Here is a 15,226-nt window from a genome sequence, read left to right on the forward strand (position 1 = left end):
TACCTCAAGCAAATATCTCAAGGAGTATGGTAAAAGATTCCTCACAGTCAGTGTAGGGTAAAGGTGGATAATATAGGCAGGATCCCACTCCTCTCCATAAGTTGAAATAAAATTCAGTTCATCAGGTACAGCTGTTGAGCTGATTATTAGAGGCAAGAAATTTGTCTCGATGGCTGGGCACTGTAACAAGCACTTGACTTCATTGCTCCTATGTAGCTCTTCCCTCCAGGCAATATAAGTCGTGGACTCTTTAAACTGACCCTCTAACATTCCTGTTGGACGAAGGTATAGATGACACCTATGGGAAGAACACAAATAATGGCACACAATAGCTTTCCATTGACAGCCAACTTCACCCATTTTAAAGTAATTGCTAACATTTTGAAGGGCTTTTGCAGCACACTAATTACCTAACAGAGGTAGCATTTTGGTTTTTTAGCCCAGTCAGAAACAGTTCCAAGTGCAAATTTAAGCTTCCACAGTAACACTATATCTGTGCATCAGTCTCACAAGGATTAGCCTTACAAAACAGAAAAAGTGTACCTGTACGAATGTAAGGGAACATGAAATTCCTCCTCTGGCTTGGATATGCCAATTGGCTCCAGTGACTTGGAGTCTCTAGCCAGTTTATAGATTATAAATGGGATTGAGAAATGGTTCTTGATCTAGGATCAAAACACATAATTGTCATTACATTTCTACGGTACAAATTTCTAAAGGAAAAAGTATGAATAGCAACAAGGAAAAACAACATTAGTAGGTTTAATTAACCTCCTCTGAAAAACAGACTTCTATGCATCTTAGTAAGAAATACTGTTCTGAAGGATAACAATATACAAGCATATGAGAAAATTATGCTACTTTTAAATTCCATGAATTGAAGAACATGCTTAAAATGCCAAGTCACATAAAAAGTACATATCCCAGCCTCAACAATGAGAATATTAGAAAGCCAAAAGTAAAATCAAATTTTTCATTTATCAGGAAGACACACACATACAGAATACAGATAAACTTCACATAACAAATAGAGTAAAATACTTAATAATTTGCCTTTAAGTAACTTTTTGGAAAGTATGATCTCAAAAAAATGCAGTAAGGAAGAAAAGCAAAGTCACTCAGCGAAGAGCATTGCTTTCAGGCTTTTGGTTTGTTTGGTTGGTTTTTTTACCTGTAGAGGAGATCGTACAGTAATAACCTTATTTCCTTCTGCAGCATCTATCTGTACAATGATAGAGTCTGAACGATCAACAAGAAGGTTTCTTATGTTGTACAGTCGACGACCTGGTTTGGCTATGGGAATGTTTACCACTTCTCTATATCCTTGAAGTTCTAATCCATAAAAAAAAAAAAAACAAAAGCCTTAATTAGGCAAAACAAATCACATTACCATTTTTTATTTGAACAATATTTCAGCTTCTCTAAACTCAGCAACAACCAAGGTCAAAGCACTCTCTGACAGAAGCACCTTGAAATAGTATTTGAGCACCACTGAAGGAAAGCTTTAAGGTTAGAATACTCTTGAAGACCATAACTTGAGATTATGATTTATATATAGCGCAATAAATACACCAAACAGTAAACAAAGGTATTTGTTGGGTGAGTTAACAAAATGCAACACAACAACATGATCTTTGTATCATGGCCAAGTACCCTCATATGGGTTGTGATGGAAAGGAAAAAACTCAATTTTTTGAGTTTAACCATGTTGACTCCCCCATCTTCCCATTCTCAACATGTCATAACACACAGCATTTCCTACTATAATACCTAAATTTAAAGAGAAGACGGAGCTTTCTTGTCGGTACAATGCAGACAATTTTCCTCGTTGGTGTGCTTCGAAAACAGAGTATTCCAGTTCCATGTTCTGTCCAATTTCCACATCGTTCATGTTTTCTTTTTCAACTGAACCCACTATCCGAAAATTGGAGCTAGGAAGCACTTTGAGAGGAACACCTAGGGCATTTTTCACTACGAAAGGTGCTGTCTCTTTAAAGGAATAGTTGAACGTGGATGCAGTCCCTTCTGAAAATGCCTGTAATTAACAACATAGATAATACATCATACATAAATAGCCACAGTAACATTTATATAAAGGCTTTTATATATATATATATATAAAAATACCTATGGTTTTTGTAGTAGCAATTCAGGGAAGTAAAGGTTACTTCCAAAAAATTTCATTATTATTCTATGATTTGCAGCAAATGTTGATGCTACAACAAGCATTCATGCTCTTTATAGGGAATTTTTTACAGTTGTTTGGTTGTAGAGAAAAATAAGATCTGGGACCCAGAAGTCCCAAGCACATTGACCATGTACATACTTCATATTCAACCACAACTTACACTTACAAACATTTGTTTGATTACACAAAAGCCATGGTAACTGACAATACAGACTTACAGTATAAGCAAGCACTAACTTAGAGAACCATTAATCATTTAGAATTAAAAAATAAATAGGCATAAGTCACATTCTACAAAAACAGCTTGATTTAGTAACGAAAATTTCTTCCCCCCATAAAAAAAGGGAAAAAATACTTAGGACATTCATAAGCATACCTACTATCACAAGAAAAATAGGGGAAAAAAATATTCTTAACACAGTGGACATTCTACTTATACAGTTTGAAGGCCAATCCTAAAATGCACACTTTTCTTAGTATTCCATTAAGGAGAAAAGATGGAGGGGAAATAAATTTCTCTTTTAATATTTCAGAAAAAGGAATGTAGGAAATAGTTGTGTTTATTGGAGGGTTTTATTTTGATTCAGCCTGCTTGTAGGACTGTTCCTTCAGTCCTCCATAAGCACATTTGTTCTTCTAACACAGAATTTGCTTCTTTCAAAAGCTAGCACCACCTTTTTATTAACCCTAAAGGACTAATCAGAGTAAAACTCCTCAGCCCTGGTAGATAACATTTGTCAGGGCTGCAAACAGTCATTGGCTTGTGACTGACAGCACAGAAAGCTCTTAAAAAAAAAAAAAATCAGAACTTTCTACAGAACCACATAATTCGGCACCTTCTGCCTGTTAGGACTACCTTGGCTAAATTACTGAAAACAGCAAGACAACATTTGGATATTGTTATGTTCATTGTATCCTTCGAAGAGATGTTAACTGCAGTTTGTGGCTCAGGAAGAATAATGAAATCATCCCCAGGCATCAAACTTCTCTCTTGGACAGGGTTAGTCTTCATCTAAAACAAAAATTTCATTAGGCAATTATGAACACATACATTACTTTCTCCTATGTTAAAACAGGAAAAAACTTGACCTACACTTGACAATTTTGCCAAGAAAAGGAAAACCTACTTTACCTCCTGTATCTCAGACATCTTACACAAACACGGAAATTTTATACCACCATTGAAGGCAAGCAAGTTATTTTCTTTCCTCTGTATGTGTGGTTACACACTACATTTTGCCCATGCACTGGACAATTAACATAATTCAGAAAAACCTTAAGATGTCTAAGGACTCATTATTTTTTTTTCATGTGAAATTGCACAGCTCCTTCAAAGCAACAGCATTTGCAAGGTTAATGTTCTGTCACACAAAACTTTTAAGATATAGCTGTCTATTCAAACTATTTCACATAGTTTCAAGTATGTTTACATACTTCCAGCTTTAAACTCCATTGCTTCTTTCCTCCTTCAATTCGTTCAATAAGTGGCTCCCACACTGCATAGGTTTCATTGTAATAATGAATCTAAAGAAAGAATCAAAATTAAATCAGGCATCTAAAAATAAAGGACTGAGTTCCTTCCAATAGCATTTAGCACAAAAAAAACATTAATAAGAAAACAATCAATCTTCATTTCACGTTTTGGAGGTCTAGCATTAACTTTTAATGGCTTCAAAAATTAATACACAGAAGTGTAAAATATCATACATTTTTCATAAGTGACATCATTTTTGAAGAACTGACTACCTGGCTTGCTTTTAGAGCAACCAGACAGCCTGGTAACTCCGTATCTTTTTAACACCTTCACTTAATATAATGCAGTCTCTATCCTCTCCTACATTGTTTGAGAGAATGTCTTTGAGATCAAAAACTTCAATGCTCCAAGTACTTCATTGCACTATGAAATAACAATTAGTCTGAGCAAACTTTAGTCTGAAGCTGGTCCACTGGGCCAATTCGTCTAACTTACAGCCTACACCAAGTTTTTACTTCCCTTCGGCCATTGCAAATCTGAACAGAAGCTGTGGACCAAATAGTCCTGGACGCTCCCTTTCAGCTATCTTCCTCATCCCTCCCCTCTGCTGGAATCACAGTGCCTCCCCTCAGTTGTATATGATTAGGCATGCATCTTCCATACTCTATTACGATATGCACATCTAGCAATGCAAGACAGCTACTTGTATATCCAGTACAGAATGGAGGATGAGGCATATTTGGTAAACTGACAAAATATAACTAAAATGTAGTTAACCTATTGCACAGAGCAGCTGCACATCTGGTTGCATGACATTTTAACATGCTGCCTCCATAAGAGACTTATACCATCTCGGAATTTACCATAACTTGGTGAAAAGAGTTGCAACAGTAAGTTGCATACACAAGTATGGTGTAATTACGAGATGCAGAGAAGATTTTGAGAAAAGAGTGTAACTTCTATCTTACCAATAAACACAATTCTAGAGAAACAAAAAAAGGTGGGCAATTAGAGTTAAATATGAATATTCAACTAAGCCAAGCTCATTGTTCATACAGCAAAAAGTAAATATGCAAAAATAACAGAGAAAGGACTAGATTATTCCACAGTAGCAATTGCCATTAAAATCTGCTATTGATTGCAAAGTTTCTGTAAAAAACACATTATGCTTAGTCATACTTGCCTGACTACTAAAGAACTCTTAAGAGCATTACAATTTAAACCGATTATTAATTTAGCACATAGAAAGTGTACTAAAAAGTTATTTGAACATTACAAAGTGTACAGAAGCGTTTTAAACCGCTAACAATTTGATTCTACATACCTCCAGTGACATATCAGCGGTGACCTCCATCAGCGAGGACCAGTTTTTAAGGACACCTGAAAACATGGATTCTACTAACAATAAAGGGACAGTACGATGTCCCAGACCACATTCCAAGGTGATCTGAACTGATTTCACTACAATGTCAAATTTCTCTTCTTTCAGAACATGTTCACGGTCCTTAAAAGTTTCTGTTGCTTCTGTGGCTACATCAACACCAAGAAACCAAGCACTGCACTGATCTATTGGCTTCACTTGCCACAAATTCTCAGAAACTTCAGTTGCTCCTCTAGAATCCTCCTCTGTTGTTTTGGGTTTTATGGCAGCCATAATGGTCATCACAGTATTCAGAATTATTGGTGAGATCTTGAACAAAGGGAAAAAAAATCCTTTATAGCTCAAAACATTTTAAAACCAATTAACATACAAAATATATGATAAATGGAAACTGCAAATAACTCTTGGGTTCTTCATACAGGTACACAGTATTAAAGGCCCTTATAAGAGGTGCAACTTAAATTCCAAGATAAAGAAACAGAATCCATCCATGGACCTCCTCTTATTTTCCTTTCCTAAAAATTTTCCTAATTCCTCCCTCACAATCCCACAGGCTCAAGAACAAAATTCTCAGACTGGAACTTCACTTTTGCTGATACGCAGTACTCCCATAAGAGCAGTCAATACCAACCTTTTCCCTACTACATTGTAAAACATGAATTTATTTTTACGATCTTCGAGGTGTTCAGAAAAGCATGCTTGCAGAGTTATGTACACCATCATTTCAATCAGCAGTACAGTATATCTGTCAAAAGCTTTATGCTTTAGGAACAATGTACTATTGCTTACAGTTTAAGACTTCATCACTGACCACCTTTTCAGATCACAAATGCAAATTTGTGAACTTTTTATAGGAGAATTAGCAAATTACATTCAAAAAGACCTTTACTATAGACACAATTATTAATTTACCTATTAAGAACAAGATATTTCACATTGTATATAATTCTGGAAATCATGTTAACAGCCTTAAATTTACATGTACTTATGTGCATGCTCCTGCTTATAAGTCTCTCTGAAGAGGAAAATAGTGGTGGTGACAGCAGTGGGAAGGATTGTTTCATAAATTTGGAAGAAACTGGTAGGGGGGAATCCTACTATCTGAAGTATTTAAATCAGTCCTTTTTTGCCAAGAGATTGCCAAAACAAGGAACACGTAATGATTTTTTCCAACACAGAGCAGCTCTAAAAAGGATAAATGCCTACTGCTGGAATTAAACTAATGAGGAAAATGGAAATTTTAAATAGCAATACGTAAATTAAAAAAATCCCAAACTACAACTTGAGAAACACACCTGTTCTTCCAAAGACAGTTTTAATAACCTTACCTTTATAGTAAGTTCTTCTATTGTTACTACCACAGTTTGTAACCCTGAGACATGCATCATATTTTCCATAACCAAAGAACATGGCCGTAACACCTGAGTGAAAAATATGATTTGATTATTAAAGTAACTCCTGGAATCTAACCTTTTCAAATTGGTCTTGTATTTTTTAATCCCATAGGCTAAAGAGCTGCTGATCCCGTAAAATAACAACATGTTTCAGAGTAACAGCATTCTTACCATAGTGTCACTGTGCTTCATTCCAGCACCCAAATTTGCACAAGAGCAATTTTGTACTGGAAGGTCAAAAGTTAGTGAAATAAAAGCTTTTGATGTAAGGCTTAAAACACAGACAAAACAAAAACCTCACCACACAGACAGATGGTATAGTCAAAACCCCCCTGAATGCTTAAGAACATTAAATGCATACGGAAAGATACCATGTGCGAGATGATGGATGGCCCTGCAGAGGGACCTGGACAGGCTGTGTCCAGGAAATGGAGGAAATGGGCTAAAGCTGCGCCAGGGGAGGTTTAGATTGGATATTAGGAAAAATTTCTTTACAGAACGGGTGGTCAAGCATTGGAACAGGCTGCCCAGAGAGGTGGTGGGGTCACCATCCCTGGAAGTGTTCAAAAAACGGGTAGATGTGGTACTTCAGGATATGGTTTAGTCTAGTCTACCCTTGATTGGTTTAGTGTGGACTTGGTAGTGTAGGTTAATGGTTGGACTGGATGATCTTAAAGGTCTTTTCCAACCTAAACAATTCTACGATTCTATGAATCACAGAGGCTACCTTTGTGGCTCAATGCTCCCTGCCCAGAATGAGTAGATGAAGTTCAGACATGCTGATCAGCACACTCTACTGCAACAAGTAAACTGACAGGCAGTAAACAAAGTTGCAGAGATGTATTCTCACATCTTCAAAACACCTCACACAATTTCTTCACTAAGAAACTTCTAATTTAATTTACAAATGCACTACACAGGTTTTAGAGTTCTGTGTGATAAAATCTTGCACCTACTGATAAAAGGTTCACCTTTAAATGACATACCACAGATGCACAGTCCCTTCCTATCTTCGTAATTATTGGTGATAGAAAAACCGAATTTGCTGAGTGCTATGGATATGCCAACTAAAGGACATGCCTGCCAACAGTTCTCATTACTTCTTTTCATTACAAAAATGAGGTTTTCTTACTGTAGTAACACTCTTGTCTTGTTTTTCTTTGAGAAAGGCACAGGCCAACACTTTGAAGCCCTTCACTTGAGCAGTCATCCTTTGTGCAAGCTTTCCAGATGTCAGCGAAAAGTCACACTGGAAGGAAACTTTTAAGGCGGGGGCATTAGCATCAGTCAAATTAGCAACAAATACAATTTCTGGATCCATGATCACAGCCTTTACTGTCATATTTGGCAGTACAGATGTTTCTGTGAAAACAAGTAAAAAAACCCCCTTGAATATAGAAGGTTTGAAAGCATTATTATGCACATAATACCTACATCATGCACAAAAATTACTACGTAATTTGAGAGGTACAAATTTAACAAATAATGTCTCAATTTTTACAGGAATACTTTGCTGAAACTGAGTATCACACAGTGTCCAGAAATCAGCAGCAAACTGGTCAGAAGTTTTGTTTTGAAGAAACTGTTTGTTTTAATATTGTAAAAAGACAGTATTAGCTCTATACACTGTAGTCAACCTGAGCACTGGCTCTACAAAGCCAAGTTGGAAATAGTTATCTTCTGGCTCAATACCTAAAGTAACTAACTTCTTTAGGGTGAAGATTTACTAACTGAAACCAAATGAGCAATATACAATTTCTTTTCTGAATATCCACTCAGTCTCCAAACAGAAGGAGACAATCGTGTTGTATTTATCTCAGTTAAAAGCAAGCCTCTCTAACCTAGTGATGGATCAAGTCACTTTGGTTCTCAGTGCTAGGCAGTATGGTGGTGCGTGACCCTTCTGCACACTAGGACTCATTGTATGGGTTACTCACACCTAACACTTGCTGGAAATATCCGAATACCACACCTATGCAATGGAACAGGGACCAAGTTGAGGCTCAGTACACTACAGAAAAAGCAAAGAAAGCTAGGCATCATGGGTTGGGCAGACCTGAGCCGCCCCTGCAAGTGCCATTTTTCTGGACTGTGTACCACCCCTCCCTCATCACAGGACTCGTGCACATCTCCAACAAGGGAAGAGGACAGCAAGTGAACTGCTGACATCACTAGGGCAATTCATAAAACATAAGGCTTACTCCTAGCACTCTGCCAAGTTCCCCAAAAGAAAGGCAGGGCCGTTTGGAACCAGCTAGAAAACACAACCCACAGATTAGGTCTGACCACAACTCAGGCAAGCCTAGCAATCACTTAAAACCAACCAAAAAAAAAAAAAAAAAAAAACCTCAAACCCTCAGAAGTGGTCTTTCTCACCATTGTTTCATCATGTTTTACCTTCAGCCTTCAACCAAAAAGAGGAAAGCTGCTCATCAAAAACTTATTTTTCTATAACTGAACTGAAATCATAACCTGTAGTTTCAAAATACACAGATTGCAGAAGTAAGGGTAAGACATTCTTCGCCATTCACCTTTGAAGAGTAAGTTGTTCTTTTTACTTCCTTAACTACTATCTATGGGGTGCTTTTTACCCTAAGGATGCTTCCTTTGTGATATTACATACATAAAAATCCTCTTTTAGCTAGCATGAGTGATTTTCAATATTTAGCTCTGCTGGAGAGCACAACTCCACTACTTAACACAGCAGTTTTAGAACTACTACTGCTTACAACAATCTATGGTATCAGTGGCCAATTCATACACTGTGAAGAATAAACTAATTTCTTACGTCTGACAGCAAGATAGCATCTTGAAAACTTCTAGATGAGTTATTTTCAGTATGAAGTCTGTAAAGTAGGGGAGTGGGGGTGGAAATCAGTGTTACAGACCTGTTTCTGGCTTGGACTTCCCAGAAGCAACACGCTTTAATTGGAACTGTGCAGATCTTTCAGCTGAGGATGCTGGCATTGAGTTAATGAAAAAATCTGCTACTGTCAACAAAAATTCCATACTGGCACATACATACAGCTTGTCAAGGACAGCAACGAGTTCAGTTCCATTTTTATCCTGCTTGTAGCTTATATCTATCATAGAACTGTCATTTGTGTCATCTTTCTTGTCTATCATTCTGGAAAACATTTAATAAAAAGTATTTCAAACATTGTAACACATACATCTACAAAAATGAGGATGTGTAAGTAGTGCCATGTTTTCTCCCTATGCCATTTATAAACAAGAATTACAACATAAGCAATCAGTGTTTCCTGCAGAAATAAGAGGGTATACTCTTCTGTTAGAGAAGCCTAATCTCAATTTAAAATTTGTGTGCTACAGTTTTGGATTACATATGCAGCGTGTAACCATCAAACTCAAGTTTCAGTGCATAGAACTCGCTAGCTGAGGCTAGTTGCTCAAGTAGAGACTTGGCTGTTCTACACAGTTTACTGTAATACTCAAGCCTCCCAGGTATTTTTGTTTTGTTTTGGATAACCTGGGAAGTCAACATATAAAAGAAACTTGCTTAACATTATTAAAATAATATCATTCATTGCTTTAGTGCACAGTATGACAGGCAACAACTGACAGCCCTACTAAATTTTATCAATCCTATGTGAAGCAAAGTATAGAACAAGGAAACAGTCTTCCTCACAAGTTGCACAGAGTTTTTAATTTCTATGCACTCAAACTTACCTTGCAGTCACATTCTGAATTCCTTCTCTGAGATCATCCAGGGTACATGTCTTGAGTTTAACATTAATATCCATTGAGCCATCTGAAAACATCTTCCCCGATGATGCCATGAGATGCAGTCGGAGTTCACCAAGGCGTAATTTGTCAGTATGCAGCGAAAGCAGAGACTTCTACAAAATGAGAAATAGTAGGACTAGTTACCACAGAAGAAAGTAATAAGCACGTTTCCCTTGCTGCTAGCCACGTGCATTTTGAACCACGAACTGAAGGATCTGATTAGCCTGTCGCTGTCATCAGTCCTCCAATCATACAAATCACTTCAAGAACCTCACTGAGAAAACAGAGAAGACAAGTTGGGTTGTAGTAAAGTTGTTTCTTCACTGCATTTCTACAGCTGTTCAGAATGTGTGACAGAAGAATAATCCATCTCAACTCTGAACTTCCTACAGAAGATTCCTCTGCTCCCATCACACTAGCTCATTTACAGCCAGGACCTCAGCAATAAGTGGAAAGGATATGAAGAAGAAATTAAATAAAATCCCATTATAGTATGTTTCTTCCTGTGATGCTCATTTCAGAAGAACTTTTTCAAATTATACACCCCTCATACAAAAAGCACTACCAATTCCTGCGTTACAGCTATTTTAAATACAAAGCTGCCACACATTGGCTATATACCAGGACTTACAAAGCAAGAACCTTCACATCTGAACAAAGCATATTAAGTCATAAAAACAAAGTAGCATTGCACATCTTTCTCTTCGGTTTTCAGCACAGGAATGATGTTCATTATTGCTCACACTCAGGGATATGTAAGAGGGAAGTACAAGCCATGTACACCTTGGATCTGCTTACTAACTATACAGGCACCATGCATCGAACTAGGATGATCTAGGCTAGCAATTCCTGGGTTTCAAATTTTCATTTTTATTTTGGATAACTGGAATCAAGGCTTGAATGACCAAATCAAATGGTGGGTCATTTTGGATGGCTAGTGGTTTTTTGGGGTTTATTTGGTTTTTTAGTGTGATTTTTAGAAATGCACTTATAACCTTCAAATTAAGGACATTCTCTGCCCATAAAATGTCAAGGTTCCAGGATAAATTGCATAAGCTCCGTAAGGTAAGCATTACAAAGCCAACACAACCAATGACACTCTTCGTTTTACTGTCCTTGGTTCTGTCCATGTGAGAGGCCCAAGCTCCCCACCCCATCTGTATGGTAAAAACATTGTCACAAACCTGATTCGTATCACTGTTGTAGAGAGTTACTGAAAGTGACTCAAAATTAAAGTCAAATTTAAGTGTCGTATAACATTCCACAGAAGACTGAACTGTAGAAACATTTTTTTGTCCAAAAGCAAGAAGAGGACCTGCCAGTGAAAAGAAAATATTTTTACATTTCTTTAGAACACTGGGCTTGTGGGTGGTTTTCTGGGTTTGGGGTTGGTTTTGGGGGTTTTTTTGGTTGGTTGGGTTGGGGGGTTTTTTTGTTGGTTTTTTTTTTAAATTAAAATCAGAAAGTCACAAAAAGAAGAAAAGCTCTAAATCCAGAAGACTAACTCAGAACAATTTGCATTTTTATTTACTCAGTATCACTTTGTTCTATTCAATGCATGCTAAAATCACCTAGCACAGAGTGGTTTAAGAACCTTTAAGAAAAGCTGCCATTAATTTATTGCAGTTCTTCATTTGTTTCAATGAAGAACTACAGGAAGTACCAAGATTGCTCAAGGAGTTTGCACTACTCTTCCTTCCAATTTCTTCTCATAGTACAGCAATTCAACTATTGGCCGAACAGTAATTTTTTTGATATTGAGAATGTTAAGTTTTGGACAAAAAAAGATTTTGGCAATGCGTTAGCAATACTTCATCCAGAGACATACACTGTTTACATTACACACTATTTGAATGCTAATAATATCCTCAATTGTTGTAATTGTGCATTAACATTCTGGGGTAGTTGATTTGGCATTTTTTTTTTTTTTAAACCACCCACAACTTGTAAGACTCATTCATATAGACCGAAGAATACCATACTATAAGAGGTGAATTGCAAAAAATACACTATAATAAAAACTTTTGACATCAACACTCCATGCATGTGCATACATTCTTAAACTTTTCTTGTAAACAATACATATGTAACAATTAAGAAGAACTTATTTACACACATTTAAGTGCTTCAGATAAATATATTTGAATTTGCAAATAGCTCTCTGCCTAAACACATTCAGCTTTTGAATTGAACTTACCCTCACAGAAATCAGATTCATTTGCAGCTTTCCCTTTTTTAAGTATCTGTGTATCTTCAATGATCTCTTGCACAGTATCTGGCTGGGAAGAAGCCCCTCCAAGGTTTTCCAGTAAAATTTTCATGACAACAGTTAGATCATCTTCACTGAGTGCAATCTGTAAAGTGATACACCCACAACTTCATTTTTGGTGACAGTATTTCTTTCCTGCACAGAACCCTATTTTTATCAATAGTATGCAAATGTTGAAAAGAAACAACATGCTGCTTTCACCATAAACAAGCTGTCTAGTCAAAATGATCCTGGCCAAAACACCCTAAATAATTTGCCCATTTTTCCTAAAATATCATTTGTTACTTGTTATGAACAGGAGTTAAAACAAGAACTGACACTCCGCATGACAAACACTTTCTAGTTTTGTAAAGGCTTTTCACCTGCTAAAAACAGGAGTAATTGATGATCATAAGCACTTCTTAACAATTCAGTAATCCAGAAACATAACCAGGTAACATTAAAGCCAAGATTTACATTGTATACAACTAAAGCAACTGTCATTCAGTAGGCCCTTAAAGAGTTAATGAATCTGAATCCAATTATAACCTAACATGATCATAAAAAAAAATAAGCAGTAATAAGTGACAAAATGCAGTCACTTAGCCCATAATACAGAGTGTTAGAATATTTTTTCTACATTTAATTTTTTTTACTTGTACTCCTTCAGTATCTTATTCCACTGTTCTTCATCAGTGCTACATTTGGCCACAGCACAGATACAGGAAAGAAATAGGGCTCATGAACAACTAAAAGGCTCCCCAGTCTGTTTTTAACCCACTTAAAACCATATTGTTAATGTAGGAAAAGAGAAAGTAAAGCACCCCCTCTGCAAAGGTATCAACCATAATTTTGAACTGTTGTATATTAGAGATCCACACTTCCCTTTTAATTTCTAATAAATCTACTAAACACTCAAATAACCTAAATATCACAGATTAAACAATTTAAAATCTTAAATCTAGATTTTATAAGCTAATTCAACAAATAATCTCAAGGACTTTACTGACTGTTGAGTCAAAAGATAGCTCCAACATACCCCCAGAAAAATAAAAATAGGTTTTATTCCATTCATATGAAGCTACACCAAAACTATTCATTATACAATATCAAAACTCTAACAGATCTAACATTCTGTAAAAAAATACAAATTGCAACAAGTTTACAAGCTCCTTAAGTAAGCTAAATACTATTCTGAGAATATACGTAGCTTCTGATGTAGCTTTGATTTGCCATGATATTACCTGCATTGGTTTTAGGTCTCCTTTGATACCAATTGTTGGGGTTTTATGATACCAAGTTGCTGCTAAATTTCTCTGGACCAGTAAAGTCAAACTCACAGGACACAGAATTTCAGAATCTGGTTGAGAATCTGTGGATATAATGCACCTACAAAAGACAGTGGAAGCAGCAGAGGAAAAATATTTAGTAGTTGCAGAATCCCAAATAATATCATACTAATCTAGCAGAACTATGGCTATAATTATTTTAAAATGAATAATAATGTATGCTTACATGCACTTATGCCCAGGTACGCACTTAAGATGAACTCAGTTACTGTCCTATCATTCCTTTCTTTCCAGGAAGTTTTAAAGATTGTGGACACATGTCCCTATCTTAAAGCACGCCTAAACTTAGTTTGGGGGGATGGGGGGTTTGGTTTTAGAATGCTTTCATCGCCTGTTAAATAATAGAACAACGCTGCCTACGGAACATGGACCCATTTCCTTTACGAACGCCTTTCAACTCAGAAGAAAACTCCATGTATACCTTGATAATTTCAAATGAGTTAGCTGCACATCCATGCTGTCAATGACTGGAGGAAGAGAAGATTCATCTGAAGACACCAGCTTGAATTCATTCTGAACTCTGATTAAGCCAAGATCAGCTACCAAAGCATTATATGAAGTTGAAGATTCAGGAACAACTATAACTGGAGCTTTCAAGTTGACATCCATTAAGAGGCGGAAGCTCTTTTTAGCAAAGTCTTTCATGCTAGAAGCAGCCATTTCTGCTGCCTGGACAGTGACTGCAGTCAGGGCTTCTTGTGCCATTTGGAAATTGTTTAGGAAGTTCTGTTGATAGGTGGTGAAAAAAGTCAGAGTTCTGTGAGAGCAAATAAGCCTTGCAAAAAAGGCAAGCCTCAGGCAAAATGTAAATTTAAGAAAAATAGTACAGCTGTGGCAAAAATATTAAACTCCTAATTCAACCATGCAAGTTTCAAAAGAGAAAAAGGATAAAATAATGCACAAGCTAAGATACTGCTTACCTATTCAATTTTTAAAGATATTATTAAAGCTATCAACTCAATTCATTACTTGTTTTGTCATCCTTCTTATTTGTCATTCTTCTATAACACAGTGCAACTTAAGTAACACTTCTTCAGCAAAACACTTTTGTATGTTTGTACATCAGCTCACCGCAAGGTACAGGTCACAAAGAGCTGATTACATTTTATTTTATTAAAAAACGTTTTAGGTCAAGAAAAGAAACGAAACTAGTGTCTTACCAAGAGAGACATAAAGAATTTATGTAGGTAAATTATTTGGATGCAGCCCACTTTCAGAGACATTTTACCATCCACCCTTGACATATCAGCATAGGCTTCCCCTGCAGTAGCATCTGGATAAAGTGACATGTGAAATCTAAACACTTCATCTCCCATTATGGAAACAGCCTAGAAGATTAAGTCCATATAGTTAATACTCCCAGGAAGTAATCTGTGATAGAATTATTGCTTAAGTTATCAAATAAATATTTCCACAAAAACATCAACTGCAACTTATCAGCAATA

The 15,226-nt window shown here is 36.4% G+C and overlaps 1 protein-coding gene across 7 annotated transcripts in view; it reads right to left on the bottom strand.

The window, feature by feature from the left end:
- The window catches only part of VPS13C (vacuolar protein sorting 13 homolog C), a 104,314-nt gene that overhangs the window by 36,506 nt on the left and 52,582 nt on the right, over positions 1-15,226 (bottom strand). For 5 of the 7 annotated variants that reach the window (XM_075713528.1, XM_075713531.1, XM_075713530.1 and 2 more), the window contains 16 exons: positions 14,942-15,109; positions 14,203-14,507; positions 13,677-13,821; positions 12,382-12,538; positions 11,369-11,499; positions 10,128-10,297; positions 9,326-9,564; positions 7,570-7,799; positions 6,372-6,464; positions 4,987-5,352; positions 3,623-3,712; positions 3,045-3,200; positions 1,771-2,035; positions 1,172-1,332; positions 544-665; positions 4-298 (listed from right to left, as the gene is read on the bottom strand). In XM_075713528.1, the coding sequence (XP_075569643.1) occupies positions 4-298; positions 544-665; positions 1,172-1,332; positions 1,771-2,035; positions 3,045-3,200; positions 3,623-3,712; positions 4,987-5,352; positions 6,372-6,464; positions 7,570-7,799; positions 9,326-9,564; positions 10,128-10,297; positions 11,369-11,499; positions 12,382-12,538; positions 13,677-13,821; positions 14,203-14,507; positions 14,942-15,109 (3,093 nt within the window). The remainder of the gene's footprint in view (positions 1-3; positions 299-543; positions 666-1,171; positions 1,333-1,770; positions 2,036-3,044; positions 3,201-3,622; positions 3,713-4,986; positions 5,353-6,371; positions 6,465-7,569; positions 7,800-9,325; positions 9,565-10,127; positions 10,298-11,368; positions 11,500-12,381; positions 12,539-13,676; positions 13,822-14,202; positions 14,508-14,941; positions 15,110-15,226) is intronic. The other 2 variants (XM_075713529.1, XM_075713527.1) reach the window with 1 other exon arrangement.

This window comes from Pelecanus crispus, chromosome 7, assembly GCF_030463565.1.
Source record: "Pelecanus crispus isolate bPelCri1 chromosome 7, bPelCri1.pri, whole genome shotgun sequence".
Taxonomy (NCBI): domain Eukaryota; kingdom Metazoa; phylum Chordata; class Aves; order Pelecaniformes; family Pelecanidae; genus Pelecanus; species Pelecanus crispus.